The sequence below is a fragment of the Grammomys surdaster genome, unplaced genomic scaffold, assembly GCF_004785775.1.
Source record: "Grammomys surdaster isolate TR1022 unplaced genomic scaffold, NIH_TR_1.0 279, whole genome shotgun sequence".
NCBI classification, from domain to species: domain Eukaryota; kingdom Metazoa; phylum Chordata; class Mammalia; order Rodentia; family Muridae; genus Grammomys; species Grammomys surdaster.
In genome coordinates this window covers 2875553-2896553 of record NW_021604720.1, presented here as the reverse complement: position 1 = coordinate 2896553, position 21001 = coordinate 2875553, and the positions used below count along the sequence as shown (strand labels likewise).

At 42.4% G+C, this 21001-nt stretch overlaps 1 protein-coding gene across 2 annotated transcripts in view; it reads left to right on the top strand.

Annotated features, from left to right (window-relative positions):
• Positions 1–20334, top strand: part of Sel1l (SEL1L adaptor subunit of ERAD E3 ubiquitin ligase) — a 42737-nt gene extending 22403 nt beyond the window's left edge. For both annotated transcript variants that reach the window (XM_028777252.1, XM_028777251.1), the window contains exons 7-21: positions 47–100; positions 188–247; positions 1287–1368; positions 1693–1847; positions 3145–3201; positions 6278–6346; positions 7665–7742; positions 8643–8705; positions 9840–9927; positions 10265–10413; positions 11007–11172; positions 11458–11532; positions 12133–12305; positions 14345–14473; positions 16176–20334. In XM_028777252.1, coding sequence (XP_028633085.1) covers positions 47–100; positions 188–247; positions 1287–1368; positions 1693–1847; positions 3145–3201; positions 6278–6346; positions 7665–7742; positions 8643–8705; positions 9840–9927; positions 10265–10413; positions 11007–11172; positions 11458–11532; positions 12133–12305; positions 14345–14473; positions 16176–16385 — 1608 coding nt within the window. In that variant the 3' untranslated portion in view covers positions 16386–20334. The remainder of the gene's footprint in view (positions 1–46; positions 101–187; positions 248–1286; positions 1369–1692; positions 1848–3144; positions 3202–6277; positions 6347–7664; positions 7743–8642; positions 8706–9839; positions 9928–10264; positions 10414–11006; positions 11173–11457; positions 11533–12132; positions 12306–14344; positions 14474–16175) is intronic.
• The last annotated feature ends 667 nt before the right edge of the window (positions 20335–21001 follow it).

The window sequence follows — 21001 nt, the reverse complement described above, 5'->3', positions numbered from 1 at the left end:
GTCTTCATCAAAATAAGAATATCGACTTTGTCTCCTTTTACCCCAGGGTCTTGGCTTTCTCTACGCTTCTGGACTTGGTGTGAATTCAAGTCAGGCAAAGGTAATGTAACTGAAGTCTTTCCGCACATTAAATTTGGAATTGAATAAGCACTGGCCTGTGCTCATTTGTGTATCTGATTTCTCACAGGCTCTTGTGTATTATACTTTTGGAGCTCTTGGAGGCAACCTGATAGCCCATATGATTTTGGTAAGTGTGAACTTTAACCCAAGACTACTTACATTACATGGAAAAATTTATGTTTGCAGTAGCTATAAGTTTCCTAGCCTTGCTGTGAGATTCTCTTACGATCAAATACTCAGTTGAACATCTACCAGATTCTTGTTAATGGTTATAACACATTGAATCTACATGTGATAAAAATGTAGTAAATTGGAATTATTTATCAGAATTACTTTTTGGATTGGAGGTCATAGATTTTGCATTTAAATTGATGTCCTACTGTACAAAAAACTGTCCTATAACGGACACTTACAAGTATCTGTGTATAAGCTGGTAGCACTGGTGTCTTCTGTTGCTTAGTGATACAGACCTTTCCACCAACATCTTTTTGGACTAAGTGGCATAAGTTTCTTACGCATTCAGTTTGGAATAGGTCACTGACATGTGGTGCGTGATGGATATTATGTTTTAAATGAATATAAGTTCCTTGTTAACAGGAGTGTCACAGTTGGACTGAGTGGACATGAAACTAAAAGTAGGAAACCTGTCCAACACAGGAAGGGATCTCCACACTTGGTTACTGACAGCACCGACAAGGGTAGTGCAGCCAGCTTCGTAAATCATAGATAATTCCAGAATAATTATTGAGTGATCGCCAGGATCAGATTAGATCCTGTGGATAGACAGAGATAGCCTAAAGAGTAGAATGCTGGGAACTGGCACACAGGGCAGATAGGAATCCAGCAAAATAGCTGAGTTGTGCCCAGGAGCACAACTAATTCCAGACAGCTCCTTCCTGCTTCCAGTTCTTGATAATCAGTCACCTCTCCTCCCCCATCATCCCGTGGTCATCTGTTACTAGTGTAATGGTACCTGCTTCCAGTACACTCAGGAAGTTCAGGGCACTCACTTGGTTGCTCTAGGAATGTTCTTTTCTCGTGCTTAGCTATAGACTTCTTTTGGGAGTATGTGGATCAAAGGACTGCAGAGTCAGATTCTGAGTGTAGTTGGCTCTACAGAAACCTGTGATGGTGCTGGTGTAGTCTCACTCCAAGGTGTCTTACAGGGTTACCGCTACTGGGCTGGCATCGGAGTCCTCCAGAGTTGTGAATCAGCACTGACCCATTATCGTCTTGTTGCCAATCATGGTACCTGTTTTATTTTCCTCTTTCACCCTGTAGGGGAAAAAAATGCAATTAATTTTAAATGTATATGTTTTGGTTGTAGTTGTTTAAATACTGAAAATGACTCTTTTAAATGGGCTTATCTTTTAACTATTTATCAAGAAACACATTTCTTTTACATTTTATTCTTAGTGGAGGTCTAATTTGTTAATGTATTATTATGCTGCCACCTGTTGACTAGTACAGAAATAGTGCCATCAACACCATGTCAGTCAACGTCTGCTTGCTACCATTGTGGACCTGCTCCTCTGACTTCGTCTCGCACCCCTGTTTGTCCTTCTTCATCAGTTGCTAGTGATATCTCCCTAACTGGAGGCTCTGTAGTCCAGAGAATACGGCTGCCTGATGAAGTGGAAAACCCAGGGATGAACAGTGGGATGCTGGAAGAAGATTTGATTCAGTATTACCAGTTCCTAGCTGAGAAGGGTGATGTCCAAGCACAGGTGTGTGCTTTTCAGGGAATTTCTTACTGCATTGTCTACTTAATCCAGGAAGGGGGGGCAAGCACCCACATCTGTAAGTAATAGTTGTCTTTGCTCTCAGTAATTACTAGCTTTGTTTTAGGACCACCAATGGATCCTTTAGCAAAAGAATATCTACACCTCAGCACCTTTTTTCCTATTAAAATCGCAGCTATTTGGGCTATATAGAAATAAGTAACAGGTACTAAGAATGGTTTGAAGGCTCACAGAAGAGAGTGTTAAATTAAAACTGTAATGAATGGTAGATCCAACTGTTACTCGTGGAGTTAGAATGCAGCTGCCTTGTCTACTTCACAGGGTATATTTTGCTTTAAGCGTTCTCTTTTACTTGCTGTCTGATTGCCTTCCTTTTCTACATTCCCTTTCCTCTGCTTTCTTGACCTTGATTTGGTGCCTGCCACTGTTCCCTCACCTGTCCATGAACAAGGCAGTCAGGCCTTCCTTGTGTTTCCTAGAGATGGCCACTCAGCTCTGCCTCCCACGTCTAGTGGGTAAATGTTACCATTCCCCAGATGACACCGAAACTTTACAATATGCTAATTCTACATGCTTTTGTGAATCTCACAACATTTTTCTTTTATACAACACATAGTAGTTTAAACTTATTTGGATTAGTCTTTCCTTTTGTTTTTATTTCTTCCTTTCTAAGCTTCTCAGATAATTATGGTTTTTGGCTTAAGAGCATGTTCACTGAATTCAGCACCGTTTGTCTAAAAGCCTTTTAGAGAAGCAGGGTGATGAGGCACTTGCTACACAAGTGTGAGGTCCAAAGTTCATGTGCCCAGAACCCACATACATACTAAGTGAGTGTGGCTCCTGCCTGTAGTGCTAGCACTCAGAAGACAGACAAGGTCCCCAGAGCAAGCTGGCTGGCTAGGGTAGCCTTATTGGGGATCTCTGGGGTGAGGTGAGAGAACCTCCATTAATAAGATGGAGAGCAGCTGAGGAAGAATTCTGACATCACTCTCGAGCTTCCACCTGCATACACTTGTACCTGCACGTGTCCTTACACACATATGAACATGCATATACTCACAAACTGTATATGTACACAAAAGAATCCTGTTTATTTTAAAACATGCCTTTTTAGCTCTTGGCAGTTTTAAGATAATTGAAACAGAATAAATACTCAGGATTAAAGATTGGATTTCTAGTCTTGACTAATGCACAGAGCCTTCTTGCAGCTGGCTATTGGTCTGATTTTAATTGCGTGCCAGACGCTCACTTTTACTTTTGCATCATTTTTGTTGCTTTTCAGGTTGGTCTGGGACAGCTGCATCTGCATGGAGGACGTGGAGTGGAGCAGAATCACCAGGTATCCACCCGACTGTAGGGCTTTCTTCATATTGTAGCAAAACATGGTCCTGTGTGTGTGTTCATAGCTAGTCAGGCTCATTAACACCTGTCACAAGGGAACTCTCATGACATATCTGATGGCTGATAAACACATGAATAGACCTCAGAAGGACCAGAAAGGTTTCATTTAGTGTGAGTGTCTGTGACTGTGTCTATGTGTGTCTGGGTGTACCTGTTTCTGTATGCCATGTGTGAGCAGGTGCTGATACAGAGGCCAGAAAAGGATGTCAGACACCTTGGAGTTTGAGTTACAGGTGGTCGTGAGCCACCAGATGTGGGTGCTGGGAACTGTACTCAGGAACTGTGGAAGAATGCAGCATGTGCTCTTAACTGCCGAGCCATCTGCAGCCCCAGATTTTATTACTCTTAAACTTAGCTCTTACTACTGCCCCGGACATACATACACATCTTGACTTTTTTGTTGCTGTCAAATATATCATAGAAGTGGGTCTTCAGGCACCTTTGGGGTCTAGAGAGATGGCTCAGCAGTTAGGAGTACTTGCTGCTCTTACAGGTATCCTGAGTTCTGTTCTCAGCTACCTGCTCCAGTTCCAGAGGATCTGACACTCTTTAGGGCCCTGCAGTTACCTATACTCAGGTATACATACACACACTCAGACACACACAAATACTCATAATTAAAAATTAATTTTTTTTTTTCAAAACGCAAATGGAAGCCATAAAAAAAGAGCACCTTTTAAAGGATTCATTCTGGGGCTAAGGAAATGTTATTAGAAATCAGGAGTAGACAACTATTGCCGTCTACTCTGTAGCTACTCACCAAGTTGTATCTGCTTTCTATCCTAAAGATGACTCATCTCTTTCCTTCTCCCCATTATTGACACCTGTCACTTGTCTGAATCATCTTCCTCCTGCAGTTTCTAGGTATCAATGTGTCTCTGTAAACGCAGCACCCATCCTGTGGTTCACCTAGAATTCTCAGTTCTAGGTTCTAAAAAGGCTTATTTTGCTATCATACTAGTTAACTATACCAATTAAGTTATTTCACATACTGTATCCTCTCAACTTTAAGAACTAAATTGTGACAAAAATACACGTTGCCACTTATGCCAAACCCCTGTGGGTTTTCTTTATTTGGACAGCTTTTGGCAGCTGCTGTTGTCTCTTGGTCACCAAAATGTATGCCAGATGCTGCTACTTAACAAAAATAGCGAGAGAGCAAGATTCTGAGGGGCTTGGCCTCAGAGCTCTTGCATAGCAAGGACTTGAATGTTCTTAAACCTGTAAAGCCGCTATACAATGGAAGGTTTCACTGGCTCCACAAAAGGGAGAGAAGGATTTCCCAGCTTGATCCAACAAACATTGCAGTTTCTACTGTGTGCCAGTCACTGCCACTGTATTTCAGAGTACAGCACTGGACAGAAAGCTTGGTCATTGCCCTTACTGGAGTTTCAAGTTCAGTGGAATATTAGTTAATTAATAACTACATTATCAAGTAACAAGCATTTAAAGTTGGGATTGCTGTCTAAAACCAGAATCAAGGAATAGAATAAGTAAGGGAAGGGAGCAAGCAGCTGACAGGAAAGACTTCTTTAGGGAGAGGAGGGTAGCATACTGACACGGAAAGCAGAGCCATTCCAGGGCAAACGGAATAGAACATGCATAGGCCCCAGGGCAGAAGGGAGGGTGGCCAGTATTTCCATAGTGCTGACATCATAGGACATAGTAATTCTGAGACAGTCAGTGCTTGCCCGTGTAGCTTAACCTCTGCATTTCAAGGGACTCTTAGAGCCAGCACGCTCAGATTTAAAAACATTGGCTCTTACTACTGTGGGGAAAATGAGTTAGTGGAATCCCAAAATACAATCAGGGAATCAAAGTGGAGAATATTTCAGAGGTTCATATGAGAGAAAATGTAATATGGAATAGAACCACGGTATAGGCAGTTAGTGGGTGGATTTATCATGTACTTTGTGAGTTCCATAATTAGACTAGTTTGGAGCTGGGAAGTGTAAATGTAGATGCGCCGTCATGTAGATGATACATGAAGCATGAGAAGGCTGCTCAGAGGATAGTATAAAGTGAGAAGGGGGCATCAGCTGAGCCTTGAAGAGCTGGACTGTAAAGAGGCGGATGATAGAGTAAGAGTTAACAAGGGTGGCTTCCATGGTGCAGTCCAGACAAGGCTAAGGAAGCCGAGAAGAGTGGCATGTGAAGCCAAGTAAAGTCTTTCCAAGAGCGTGAGGTAGACTGTGTCAGACACTGCAAAGGGACTGAGATGACAGACTTGCACTAGTGATGAGGCGGTTGTCTTTAGCGAGCTTCCTTTCTGAAGTAGTTGCTGGAATCCAGTCAGGCTTGTAGAAAGGAGAGTCCTGTAGTGGGTTCTCTAGAGAAGCTACGCTGACTGAAGTAGTTAATCAGTATCACTCCCACTGAAGAGAACCGGAAACTGAAGAAAACAATGCGTTTTGTATTTCTTGATACATTTTTTAATGACAGATAAGGAGAGTGTACTTGAACAAACAAGACTAGAAAGGGAAGAGGGTAAGTCATGAAGAGCTGCAAGGAACAGGCAGTGGTATAAGATCCTTAACAGACGTGAGCCATGGCAGCATTGAGCTGAGAGAGTGGTGATGAGTGTCTTCCAACACAGTGCTTAGTCATGGACTCCAAACACAGCCCCAAACATTGCTCACTCTACAAAAGGAAGCTGCATGTCAGAATATGCCCAGGCCTTGTGGCTGCCTCTTAGTTTCTTTCCTTTCTCACAGGTACCAATAGTGAAGTAGACGAATGAGGTAGAGCTGCCTCATGCCTAGGCACGTCGCCTAGAAATAAGACATCACCTTATCTGTGAAGTTTAGGGAACACCATTTCTTTGCGGTTATAAAACTTCTAGATATACACAATTCTGTTTGAAATCCTGATGAATATTCTTGTTTTTAAAGCTGCTTTAATATAGCAAAAAAAAAAAAAAGAAAGAAAGTGTTTCCTGATATTCCTGAAATAAATGTTTTTGTTGAAATGAATTCTGTTAAAAGAAAATAACTATTCTTATAATTCTCTCACAGAGAGCATTTGACTACTTCAACTTAGCAGCAAATGCTGGCAATTCACATGCCATGGCCTTCCTGGGAAAGGTATGTACACCTGCAGCAGTTTATATAACAGCAAAATGAAATTTCCAGTTCACATATATTATGTCCTGTCTTAAGGTAAATGCTGTGTCAAGTACTTTCTCAGACAGCTTAGACACACTGTAGCGTTTGCTCCTAAGTGTGTTCACTGTGTGTGCTCCTAATGTTGTGTCTGTTGTATACAGTGATAAGGGCTGTAGTCTATGATACACAGGGTTTTACCAAGAATCACAGTTGTGTTTCTTTTCAAGATGGAATGAGAGAGTTTTTAGCATTTGTCTTCAGATCTTTTCATTGTCTTAAATATGACAGCTGTGAGCACCTCTTAAGTTTAATCTTTTTGTGGAGCAAGGCAACATTTACATCCAAAAACTAATGAATGGATTCTGTGTCAGGGAAGAATTCCATTTTCATTCATTTTAATTAACATTAATACAGTGCAAACTGACAGTTGTTCATATATAACCAAATCATAAAGTAAGGAAATTCAGATGGATTCCAAGGATTTTACACATAGGAAAATCTCATCCAGCCTCACCACATAATCCCAGTTTGCAAACTGGGAGCTGGAACATCCCGTGCAAGCATTCCCGTGTTGTAGTATGAACTGTATGATACTAATGGTACGGCAGTGAGTATCATAACACAGAGATCTTTCTTTTTTCTTTAATCTGTTTTATTCCCAACGTTTTTACTTAAATGTCCTAAATTACTAATTAGTTCTACGTCTAAAAGCAACGTTAGTGCTGTTTCCTTAGTATATTACGTGGATGCAAAGCACTGCTGGCCACTCAGTTTCCTTTCTTCTTAGGCCTTACCTGGTCCTGTAAGTCATTATCATTTATACCTTGTTAAATAACTTTTTAGTTACTTGTTGTTTTTGTGTGTTTGTACACAGGTACTATGTGTATGTATGTAGGTGTGCATGCACGTGTGTGTGCCTAGACAGAGAGACCAGAAAACAGCTTTGGATATCATCTACTTTATTTTTGAGACAGGGTCTCTCATTGGCCTGGAACTTAACAAGTAGGCCAGGTTAGCTGTCCAGCAGTCCTCTGGAATCTTCCTGTCTGTCTCTGCCTCCCAGGCACTGAGGCTCCACATGCATGCCATCATGCCAGCTTCTTTATACCAAATACTTAAAAATATGTATATATTTACCAATAAATGTCTGCTTTCAATTCTACACTTTCCTATGAAGAATTGTAAACTTTGTGGGGTAATGTCATGAAAGCTGATAACAGTGAAAATGAGATGAGAAGGGGAAACACTGTCTAGAGACTGGGAACAACTCCACATGGAATTGGGGGCTGTTTTCCAGATGTATTCCGAAGGAAGTGACATCGTTCCTCAGAGTAACGAGACGGCACTGCACTACTTTAAGAAAGCTGCTGACATGGTAAGACTTCCAACCTGTGTGCTGTTACTGGTGTTCACTGAATAGATGTGTTGAAGGATTATTCATAACCAACTGCTTGAATGTTAGCTTGGTGTCTCCTAATCAGGAGAGTACTAGTTCTTCACCATGAAATTGGGAGTTACATAATCTCCCTCAGCTGTGCTATAATTTAGAGTTTAAAAGCATCCATAATCTAGTTCTATTGATAACCATGATACACAACTTGGGCTTTCTTTGACCCAGAAAAAAAAATGCATATAGGATACTTAAAACCCATATGCTTCCCGAGTATTTCCCGACCTCTGTCCAACTATTGATTACTGTGCGTCATAGTGTTACTTGAGTGTTTTCCTGAAATGGTGTGACACATCATTTTAAGATGTCATCAATCCCTCTGAGTTTGAGTGGATTCTAGAATTTTCTGTTCTGCATCTCGAAATTCTTTGCTCTGTGTCACTGTATTAGTCTTAAGGACCATTACCTCCAGGTAGCATTGTTGCTGTTACCATGCGACTGCTGACTCTGCCCCACAGCATTGTCCTTCCTTCTTCCATAGGCAGGAAATCAACAACGTATAAATACCCCACATGGGACCTGCTTTTCATTTTAGTGAAGTAATGTTAGTCACATTCATGGTACCAATGATCTGAAGTCAGGTCACAAGAATTGATCTTAAAGGCAGTTAATGTTTTAATCTTTGAAAGCAAATTACTGACAGCCTGTTGGTGTCTAAAAGTCAAGTCATGTTTAATATGATTAGAAAGAAAAAGTTTGTTTTTATTTGGAAACTAATGCAGACATATTTCAGTATCCTTCAGACTATGTCTTTTGTAGTCATTTATCTTCCCCCTGTGTTTTAATGAGCTCTTATCACTGTTGTCTCATTCCTCTGGTTTACAGGGCAACCCGGTGGGACAGAGCGGGCTTGGAATGGCCTATCTCTATGGAAGAGGAGTTCAAGTTGTAAGTGTGTGGTGTGGCATGCTGGCTTTAGGAGGCAATCAGCCAGGGCTGGTGGGAGGTAGTCCTAGAATAGCCCCCCATCCAGCCTGGTGGAGCCATCCCATTGCAGCAAGCCCGAGCCCTTCCCTGCTGTCTCTTGAGCTGGCTTATTCCTCACACCTCACCGAACTCTGTCCTTAGGCCAGCTCCATCTCTGGCCCACCTGAGGGGTAGAATTCTTTCTCAGTTTTCATGTGTGCTTTCTACACTCTACTCTTCCCATTTCTCCAGGACTTTCTTCCTTGCCTGCTTATTCACTCAAGCCTAGGAAAGCATTCAAGTCTCTTCTGTGTAGGAGAGAGAAGTTTTCCCTTCTGCCCTTTGCTCCTCCCAGCTTCTACCTCTCTTCTCTCCAGTCCTTCGCTGAAGGCCCAGTGTCTCTAAAGAACGAGTTTAATAAGCCACCTTAGTGCTTAGTTGTCAGGTTTCTGTCTCATAGCCAGGTCACCAGTAACCTCCTAAATGCCAGTGACGGCGTTGTGTCTGCAAGCACATGCTTGTCCTTGGCCCTAGTCTCAGGGTAGATGCCACTGAATTCTGATGCTATTCCAAGCAACATACATTATTGTGTCTGAAACTAAGGGTGAGGCTTAAAAATCTTATCTATAGTTATTTTCTAACATAAAAGGCAGTGATACCTTTGACTCCTGATAATTAGGATACCAAAATTCAGAGTAATGTATTTTAAGTTTTTCTACAGTTACATAGGCCATTGGGATTGAAAAACATAGCATCTTGTGATGTACATAAGGAAGGAAACAAATAAGGAGAAAATAATATTACTTACTTAATATTAGAAAAATTAAGGTTTAAAGGTGGGTAGTAAAAAGAGTTTTTCTCAATTTGTGTTCCAGTGTTCTACTTGTGTTTGTGCTTTCTGAGAGCAAACATAAATTGTTTCATAAAACTCTTATTTGCTTTTTTGGTTTTCAGGTTTTTTGTTTGTTTTGTTTTTTAATCAAAATGGTTCTTTTAAAATGCTTTGGTTTTTTTTGTTTTAGAATGTGTATACTTTGTATATACAGAGGATGGCTCTGTGCTTCCATGTGTATCAGTCTTTGGTGCTTTCTTACCATTTGACCTCTCCCTCTACAGAACTATGACCTGGCACTCAAGTATTTCCAGAAAGCTGCTGAGCAAGGCTGGGTGGACGGGCAGCTGCAGCTCGGCTCTATGTACTACAGTAGGTATCACCAGGGTGAAGACAGATGCAACAGTCCCAGCTGCTCTCCACTAGGCGGCGCTAGGATAAGGAGACGGGTAGTCCGTTCTGGGGAATTCATGTTCTGCCAATTCAGTTACTTATGCACCTCGGTTCTTGTTAACTTTTATATTAATCTGCACTGGTGAGATTGATAGCCCAGATATTGAGACTAGTCTAGGGACTCAGGGTGGGGAAGGGGTTTACTGGGTAAGAACTCTAACTTCCACTAGCTTCATTCCTCTTGAAGTTTCTCTGGTGCTTAACTAAACCCTGTGCAAGACTGCTCACCTTTCATTTGTTTTTATTTTTCTTGCAGATGGCATTGGAGTCAAGAGAGATTATAAGCAGGCCTTGAAGTATTTTAATTTAGCTTCTCAAGGAGGCCATATCTTGGCTTTCTATAACCTAGCACAGATGCACGCCAGCGGCACAGGGGTGATGCGATCCTGTCACACTGCCGTGGAGGTGAGGCTGTTCTGTAGCTTGTCTGTAGGAATGGGTTTACCTCTGGAAAGGCCTGCCCTTGGCATTCCAGTTCCCTGACCTGATTCCTTCTGTGGTAGAAGCCAACTCCTCACTAGCCTTGACACACTGAGGGAAGAAACTAGAGATCTGTGCTCACTTCTGTCCTTATCTGTTTGTTCCTGTAAGAAGCAGTGTGGCAAGGGACAGTGCAGATGAGGCATAGTATCAAAGAGTACGTTGAAGGAGGTATGAAAAGGGCAAGGCCAGCATCTCCTAACTGGGACTGCTTCCCCTTAGCTCTCATGCCTGTCATTGGAGGGACACTGATAAGTCCTCACTTGTAAAATGGGATTTTTAATAAACCTCACCTCGTGAACAGTTCCTCAGGTAGGAGAATGTGCTGATACCTGTAATACACAGATGTCACTAGAGCAGCCCTGGCCGCAGTAAATAGTATGTGGGTTACTGTTATTTTTTACTGTGTGTTAGCATCTAAAGAGTCCAACAGGTTATGGAGCAAACTTAATAATCACCCCTAGCCCAGATTCGAAGGTTGTTTTCCAGCCATACGTGCTCTTTTCCTCTTTGCACAGTTGTTTAAGAACGTGTGTGAGCGCGGTCGCTGGTCAGAGAGGCTGATGACAGCCTACAACAGCTATAAGGACGAGGACCACAACGCTGCAGTGGTCCAGTACCTCCTGCTGGCTGAGCAGGGCTATGAGGTGGCACAGAGCAACGCAGCCTTCATCCTCGACCAGAGTAAGTCCACGGCAGTCCTGTTGAAGCTTTAACCACATTTAGCAATGTATTTCAAAATGAAGTGAATAGCAAACTCCCCTTTCCCCACCCGAGTCCCTAGACTAGTCTCAATATCTGGGCTAAAACCTGCTGCACAAGTAGTGTCATCCTGACCCAGTGATTCCTTCGGACCTGTGCCTTCTAACACTTGTTTACTTCCCAGACTGCCTTAATTTACTATTTGCTGTGTTCTACCTTAGCTTACAAATGAAAGCACTTGGCTTCTGTTTCTTGTCTCCCCTGTAGGAGAAGCAACCATTGTAGGTGAGAATGAAACTTACCCCAGAGCTTTGCTGCACTGGAATAGGGCCGCCTCCCAAGGTGAGTGGCTAATTGTCAGAATGAGACTTACCCAGAATTCTCACTGTGTTGGTTTTCGTCTCTCATGGGCATCGTCAGACCCTGCTACTTACCTTGTGCTCAGTCTTCATTCTTAGGTCAGTGGTTGAAGTACCAGCCCTTGGTAGGTGTTTCCATCACCATTTGGTTTTTAGCTTCAGGCCAGCGGACTGTTTAATTGATAACTGAAGAATGTGTGATAGAACAGCAGCCTGAAATGGAAAAGAGCTCTTAACTTTCCCTACTCTTCTTCTCTAATGTATTTTTCTCACATACGCCTCTCCACATTCCGCCTCTCCTGCTCCAGGCATGCGCAGTGCTCAAGCTGAGTAGTGTTTACATTAAATGACATAGGTGGCGTTAGTGAAACAGGCCTGATTTCTCTATGCCTGTTATGTACTTTCTGAGAAGACAATTATCTCTTCTCTAAATGTTTACTGACATTAAAAACTTGACTTAGGAATCCTTTTAAAGTTTTTCTACTACAAATGAAAATTCTGTTTATATATGCATGTTTTAAAAATAACTCTTAATTTCTTTTAAGCATCCTTTCTCAGCAGTTTATTTTGTATTTTATTTCAGGTTATACTGTGGCTAGAATTAAACTTGGAGACTACCATTTCTATGGCTTTGGCACTGACGTGGATTACGAGACTGCATTTATCCATTACCGCCTGGCTTCTGAGCAGCAGCACAGCGCCCAAGCTATGTTTAACCTGGGGTACATGCATGAGAAGGGCCTGGGCATTAAACAGGTGAGTGTGCCATCAAGGCTGCCACTTGAGTAGCAAGAGGAGAGAGGCCTGCACTGGAATGCAAACAGTGCTTCTGGAATTCGGTCAGACTTGAGGCTAGGAGGAGAAGCGGGCCTCCAGTATGTCGGGGCTGACCCTGTACCTCCTTTCCAGCACACATGTGAGTGTGAGCTTGCTTTATTCTGGGTGGCACTTCCCTGTTGAAAGCCTCTTTTCAGGATCTATATCCGCATCAAGTCAACACAGCTGCCTCTGAATCATTTTGAAATGGATTAAAATCTCTTCTACCGATGAACTGTCCTCTGATCTTCATCTTCCTAATGAAATCTAGTTTTCTTTAAAATCATTCTAAGTTTTTGCCCTACCTACCCCAAAAGGATTCAGAGAAAGTATTACTACTTGTATGCTTTGGAATAAAGACTATGATAAAGGAGTATTCCAGAAGGGAAGCGGGGTTCAGCTTTTGGTTGCTTGGTTGCTTGGTTGCTTGGTTGCTTAGTTGGTTTTTGAGACAGGGTTTCTCTGTATAGCCCTGGCTGTACTGTAACTCACTCTGTAGACCAGGCTGGCCTTGAACTCAGAAATCTGCCTGCCTCTGCCTCCCAAGTGCTGGGATTAAAGGCATGCACCCCCACTGCCAGCTGGGGTTCAGCTTTTGGAAATCAGTGATTGGATACAAACCTCACAGTGACTCTACAGCATGGCTTAGAGAGCATCGTAGACACCCTTTCCATTCTTTCCTACTTTGTAAATGAAGTAAACATTCTTCCTACTCCAAGCTAATCAGTGCCACTGGACATGCTGGCACACACTGGAACGCCAGCCAGGGTAGAGGCAAGGGGTTCGGATCAGGTCAAGGTCTTCCTCAACTATCCAGCTCATTCATTTAGCCATTTGTCTGGGCTAAATGAGGCCCTGTCTCAAAACAACAGCAGCAACAAAATTCAGTTCAACACCATGAAAATTGCTACCAAAGTGTGAAGATTGATGATGATTAGAAACTGTAACTCAGGATGTGGTTTGATATGACTTGATATCACCCTATTACATTATTCACAGCACAAAGTCTATGGTAGCACAGTAAGTTGGAGCCACCGTCTTGAAAGATTCCGTTGTAAAAAAAAAAAAAAATGTTTAAATTACATATTTTTAATTGGGTACTATTAATTGGGTAACTTACTATTAATCGAAAGTGCTTTTCTCTTTAACAAATGACACATGAGGACTGGGGATGAGGACTCACTGACAGTAACTACTTCTATGTCACCTGTGTGAAGCAGGGAACTTGTGGTGTCCCTCTTCCTTTGCCATGTGTCGTAGCATTCTGTCCTGTAAGTTTGGTTTTCTTCAGAGCTCCCAGCATCCTGTCCTGCCATTCTGAATTCTGAACCTGCCAACCTGGGGCAGAATTGGTTATGTCTTGGGTCACCCTTTTCGGATTCATGGAAGCAGGACTGTGGCAGTTTGTGTCAGTCAGCACAGGAGCCTGCTCTGAAAACAGCATAGCAAGATGCCTGCCTAGACGGATCTCTGAGGTTTTCCAACCCCAGACAGTAAAACTGCAGCCCTCCTTTACAGACATGGGTTGCCATGTGCACAAGCTTGGCTCTGTCTTAGAAAAACACATAGTAGAAGTTGAGAGGTCCCCGAATAGATCCCCATACTTCTCTAGAACAGAACCAGCTACAGATTCTTGACTGTCCTACCCAGTGTGGGACCAGAGCTGCTTACACTGACTAAAATTAGCTTGAAACTTAGAGACTTTTCATGGAAATCTCCAGATCAGTAACATGATGTGTTAGGTGTGTGGCTGAATCCAGTATGTCCACACATAAAATCTGAGGTCAAATTAGAGGAAATTAGAGTTACGTTTTCCAATTCCTGATTTTAAATTTTCAAAATCATTTAATTAGATAAAGAAATTTTACATGGATAAAGCTTGAGGTTTTCCTTTAGGTAACGGCAATTAATTTTAAGTAGAATCTTGAAAGGTTAGGACAAATTTTTCTGAAACATTTCCTTTGCTTTCTGTCCTCTAGGATATTCACCTTGCAAAACGCTTTTATGACATGGCAGCCGAAGCTAGCCCAGATGCACAAGTACCAGTGTTCCTCGCACTCTGCAAACTGGGTGTTGTCTACTTCCTACAGTACCTACGGGAAGCAAACGTGAGTGAGCGGTGCCTCTTAGTTAACAAGCACAAGTCATGTCACTTTCTCAGGCCTGGAGATTGAAAGGTGGAGGCACAGGGTCTGTCTTCCCAGGTAAAGGGCAAACGGATTCCTCAGGGGGTAAGCTGCAGAACCGGCAGGAGCACAGTTTTCAGGTGGCATTTCTCAGAGCTCTTACCTCAAAGCACATGTCATTGGTGCAGTTGTTTTCTGGTTCAGGGAAAACAGACTTAACTCATGACACTCTGCTTAAATAAGCTGATGGGACCTAAAGAGGAGGTGGGTTACCTGTTCCCTTCAAAGCTACCAGCTCTAGAAACAAGACTTACATGTAAGTGCCCTTGGGTTCTGCCACTTAGATTTTGCTCCTGTCCCGTATTCTCTGATAGTGGATTAACTGGTGCAGCATTTTGCTCCATAAACACTATGATGCTCAGAGCCCTTGTTGGAGCCATTAACCTTTAGTTTATTCAACACTATGAAACCCATCTTCACAGTCAAGTGGTCCTTATGCAGAATTAAAAGTAAGCAGTGTTTCTTCCACACTAACAGAAACAATGGACTTGTCTCCCTTTGCCACCTTAACCACACTATTGAGATGCTCCACACAGATTCCCAGAACCCAGGGTACCTTAGATTCTCACATATGTATAATATCAGCTCTTGCAGTTCCTTGGTACATGAGCCAGTGTGCTGTACTTTCTGCCAAAATACACTAAGCAGCTGACAGCGAGGATGAGGTTGAAGTGTGGGGATAGAGTAGCCCCTGGTCTGTGCTGGGTCTCATACCCAGCCGACAGGAGGCGGCTCTCAGAGTCTACAGGGCTATCCTAGACCCTTGTCCCCCACACTTTCTTCAGTGAGTACAGTCTAGGATGCAGAGTGGCAACATACCATAGAGAAGATGCTTTTGCTGTGTTTTCTTATACAGATCTACAAAGAGGACAGTAGGATTCACCAACTGAAACAAAAAAAGAACAAAGCAAACCCAGTCCATAAAAAAATACAAGAGAAATAAATATTGATGAGAAGTCAGACTGGATAGAAAGATACAAAATTCCCCAGGGACACAAGAGTTTACGAGAATTTTTTTTTCCTACAAAATTTAGTGCCTGTGCCTACAAATGTGTATTTGTACACAGAAGCTCTTTGGGCATAATTTTACAAAATCTCATAGACTAAGAATGTAACTTGTAAGTTCAAATTTCTGTGTAAAATGGTGTGCATTTTAGTTAAAAACAACCAAAAAGAGATATTTGTTCATCAAGTGGACACCTAGTCCTGTAGCCGTCAGTGTCATGGGAGAAGTACAGCTGGCTGTCAGGAGAGCGGGCTGCTCACCTGGCCTGCTGTCACTGCAGACAGGTTAGAGGTCTGCCAGGATTCAGATTTGGGGGAAGGAGGAGGTCCTTTATTATCCTGGTGATCCTTTCAAATATCTACTAGAAAAGTAATAGCTGGAAATTGCCACATTAGATTTTTGAAGGAAAGAGCGATTGGACATCTGATGTCAGCTGTTAGGAAACACTAGCTTAGTTCTTGAGACACACCCTCCTGGGTGTCAGTTGAAGAAGGATTTAAAAACCATTGCAGTGTCCTAGAATCCAGTTCTTCAAGGTCTCGTGCTATGTCTACTGTTAAGTAACTACGTTCAGAGTGACATTGAAGTGCTAATGCTTTTTGTGTTGTTCTCATTAAGATTCGAGATCTGTTCACGCAACTGGATATGGACCAGCTTTTGGGACCTGAGTGGGACCTTTACCTCATGACCATCATTGCACTGCTGTTGGGTACAGTCATAGCTTACAGGCAGCGACAGCACCAGGACATACCAGTTCCCAGGCCTCCAGGGCCACGGCCAGCTCCTCCCCAGCAGGAAGGACCACCAGAGCAGCAGCCACCACAGTAGCAGCCACACACTCACCTGGGTCCGTGACCGCTAGGGAGCTGCTTGCTGAGAACACTTGCATTTGATGTAGGGCTCTAGATGGTGGCCACCGCCTGGAAGAGGCACGAAGAAGTGTCAAATCCCAGAAGCTGCTTAGAACCTGCCGCCTTCCTTTTCAGGGACGAGTAGCTCTCGCCAGAGCTACAGTGAATGTTTGTTTCAGTGCCATAAGGAATGACAACTCTCAGTGGCTTTCCTCTTTTTCCTTCTTTTTCTTTCTTCCTTCTGCAAACATACACAAGACACACTTGTCATGTCTACTGTACCCACTGTCTTTCCTGAGAGACCTTTTGTCATCCTGTCGATGTGCATAACTTCTTACATGTCTTCTAAGGTCCTGAGCATTGACAACCTTGGAAAACCCAGTTAGTTGCAAGTTTAACCCTAAAAACATGCTTAAGTCTGAGAGTAGAACTTGCCTTTAAGTCAAAAGCAAAACAAGCCAAGCAGGACGTCTTCAGGGTGTTTGAGAAATTTTACCAGTCTACATGCAAGTTCATATGGTTGACGTTCACATTAAAAGGGACTATTGAGTGGATTCCTGTACTGTTACTGTGACACTTAATAGCAAACTTCTTTTCCTCGAAGACTGAAAGGCTTTGCTAAAGAATTCTTTGTGACCATCACTTCCTTGCCGTGGAGTAAAGTAAAAACTCAGTGAACTGACTCCTTCTCTCATGTAGGACTTTGCCCCAACTACTCATGTGAGTTGTGTGTTGGTTTGAGTGTACAGAGCCCTAGTCCAGACGCCAGAGGATGAACTAAATGGAGAAATGAGAAAACAGCCTTAACCGACTTGAGGTGGAATCTGAGACACACCCTCCCTCGGGTTGATGTGTTGCTTCCCCGAGTTTCATTTTACTTTGTATTTCTTATGGCACAGAGAACAGACAACCCTCTGAAAATCTTCAAATACGAAATACTATTGTCAAGATATGGCAGGTAGTGACTTCCTTTGTAATACCAAAACTCAGATAATTGAAGATGGGTTAGACCCAATGCATGGCATAAACAAAGGCCTGGGTGCACCATTGTGTATGCCGTGGTAGCTTTTGACTTCTGACGGTTCCCTATGGCTGTGGAAAGTCAGCCACTGCATAGCTGTCGTATCATCACCCTTCTGTGGTAGACATTAGGAGAGGAAAGCTGCTCCACTCAGCAGTGCCTGCTTAAATAAGATGCAGAAGCAACAGAAATCGAGAGCTCCACGTAATCACCCTATGAGAGAACTAAAGCCCAAGCTGAGTCTGTGGTGTGTGTAGTCATCACGTGGGAGCACTGAGCAGCCAGCACCTCATGGGAGCGCATGCCTCCTGTTCACTGTCACCTTCACATTGTTTTCTCCAGTCCCTGTCTGCAGTGAGACTCAAGTTTATCACTGTGGAGTTTGGAAAGCTTTGAGTTTGAGTGCTGGGATTGTAATCAGAATTCACTTAGTTCATCTATACTGAACGTGAAGGCTTTAAATGTGAAGTCATGTGCATTTGTGCATGCTTACAGTATTATGGGAAACCCAGTAAGCAAATCTTCCTCGAAGATATTTGCCTCCAAATTTGAAGACGTGGCCACAGAGAGGCAGATCTTTGAGAGGCAGCCAGCATTCCTCTCAAATATGTAACGTTGCTTTGGGCAGCACTTGTAAATAGTAAGGTGTATTTGGTGTCCTGTGCTTAAAGACTAGATTGTGAATGGCGCAGCACACAGGGTCTTTTACCGCTGCCTCTTCTCCCAGCCCCACCCTCGGCCCAGTATGAAATCTATGGTCTCTGCGCTCTTCCTTTAGAAGACAGGTTTTACATTATTTATAGGAACTGGGCACAGTGGTGTGTACCTGTAGTCCCCTGTCACTGGGGGGTGGAGGAAGATGACATTAGGCTAGGAGTTGAAGACTGGCTTAGAAACACAACAAGACCCAGTCTCTAAATATAAGTAAATAAAAAGATGGGAAACTCTAAGATGCCAGTGGCTTCGATGGTTTTCCTGTACCTCAAGCCTTCTTGGACAGCAGCAATTTTCATTCATCTTCGCACAGAGAGTACTTGGAGAAAATATTTCTTAAAATAGCATACACTACCTAAGGCTGGACGGGACAGTCTAGGTCTGTTCTTCATGTGACAGACGTGCCCCTTGCTGTCCTTTTTACTGTCACTACTGTAGATGCCCTTCCCCTGGTTTGTTACCTTCTGTTCCCAGCCTGGGTTGTCTGCTACCAGAAATCTGGAGAGCGTGTTCAAAATAATTCAGTTCTTACCGCTTCTTTCATAGATGGTCTCAAACTGCTTTGCTCCTGTTCTCTTACTGTTCATGGGACATAGTACCTAAGCAAACAGGAATTGAGTTCGGTGTTTCTCTTTAAAATAATGCACAGTACTTACTAATGGCATCCATTTGAATAAAGTGGCAATAAAGCTAGTTAATGTCAGTGACATTAAGCCAACTCCAGGATTCGGGAGTTTTAGCACTAGGATTTTAGATTTCCCAGATAGAGCATGGCTTCCTTCCTCCCTGTTCATCCCTGCTGCCGCCTTCTGTGGTGTGTCTTGCAGCCTACAAAGGCTCTCTGTTCAGCCTCTGTTCTCCTGTGTACCTGCCCCACTGGGCAACCAACTGTTTCAGAGTCCAAAGACCACAAGTCTTAACTTCTGTGGTGTTGTACAAAGGTGGAGTTTTTGTTTTTGAAGTTTTTGTTTCTGATTTCTGGGTTTTCTTAGTTACTAGCCAATAATACAGAAAAAGGTTGGACAGGGGCTTTTCATTTTTTCCAAATTCATTAATACCTAAACTAGATTAATGTAAAAGTATAAGTCCTAAATCTTGATATTCCTAAAGGCTTGTAATTCTTCTGAAAATATCTATAGATTAATTTCTGAACATTTTTATCACTCACCATCTCTACTGTGGAGAAGCATTGGAAACCTCCCCCAGGCATCTGGTGAGGAGCCAGTGGCTGGATGTTCTATACACGGAATTTGGTTTGGTTTGCCTGGTTGGTTGGGTTCTCTGTCGTTCTCTCCTTTGGGCCTCACGTGTCCTCTCTAGTGCTTGGGAGCAGGCATGTAGGCCTCTAGATGCAGTCCTCAGCTCCTCATGTGTGTGGCATTTGTACCAGGGTCTAATCACATCTGCCAGACTTTCCTTTCCAGGGGTTTGGACTAACACCTCACATGGATATTTCAAAACAAGATGCTTCTAGTGATCCCCTCCCTGCCGAGAAGAGCAGGCTTATATTTACTTCAGGGACAGCTGGTATTTGAAAATGATTCTCAAGTATATTATACTGTATCTTGGCCCTGAGATATGCAAGAAATAACCAGAGCAAAAAAAAAAAAAAACTTTATGCAAAAAAATATTTTCATCAGTTATTGCTCAGATAAGAGAGAAACTTTCTGGATGCTGTATTGTCAGGTTTTTAAATGGGTAGTGTTCTTTGAAAGAAGAAGCTAAGTGTCTTCACCCACTAAGGATTTCAAGAAAATCTGAAATAATCCCATATACCAATGATTTATAACTTAAAGAGACTGTTTACACATTAAAAAGCCGAATTTGTATGCATACAAAGGGTCCTGTGGTTATGTGCAGGGAACCATTCAGATGTTCTTTCTTTAATATTTATTGATGAGCGATCTGACACTATTTCTCTTTTATTTAAAAACAATGTTGATATGATCAAAGTGTGACCACTATAAATGTTGAAGGACGTGTTTATAAAGAGCATAAACTTGACGTCGTGAAGGAACACCATACTAGACTTTTTGTAAATTTATTTTATATTTAATGGAATGCAGTATAACGGCTGGTGAAGTGTATTATAATTGTGTAAACAAATCCTGTTAATAGAGAGATGTACAGATTCATTTTGTACTGTATCTTGAAACTTGTGAAATAAAGATCCCATCTCTGGTTATCTGTCTATGGTTGTGCCACACCCAAAGGCCTTCATATTCAAACTTTGCTTTTAACCTGGAGATTCAACATTTTAGTGAACCTTTTTTGAAATACAGAAATGAAATTCTAGAATGCAGTCATCTGTAGAAATTTGAGTCTGTCTTTCATTTTTAATATCTGTCAATCAGATTCCCATAAATTAATTGAACATTGGTCTGGGAAGGATATAAATTTATCAGGAAGTGGTAACTATTTGTAGAATCTGGTGTTTGACCTCAATCTGCCTGAGATGTATGGAGTAAACACACCTCTATTTACACTGGTTATAGTATAAACTTACCAAAGTATGTCTGCATGCCCATCCCAAGTTTTTAAGAAGGTTTGCAGAGACACAGAAACAGCACAATAAAGCCTATTTAAAATAAGATCTAAATGAGACAAAGAAGAACAACCTTAGCTGAGAGTAAGCGTTGTGCACACTGTTCTAGCTAGGGATAGGGCTTGTGGCAGTGGGAGAGGGCTTACTAATGAAGTATGAGAAGATTTGGGTTCCATCCTTAAGGAAAAAAGCAAGCAAGCCAGAAGAGAGTCATAGGTTTGTCCTTCAGCACCCTAGCAGACAACTCAAAGGTGATAAAAGCAAAGTGGTCCAGCTTAGCAGCATCAGATCCTTGGGTAAGAAGTCTGGATAA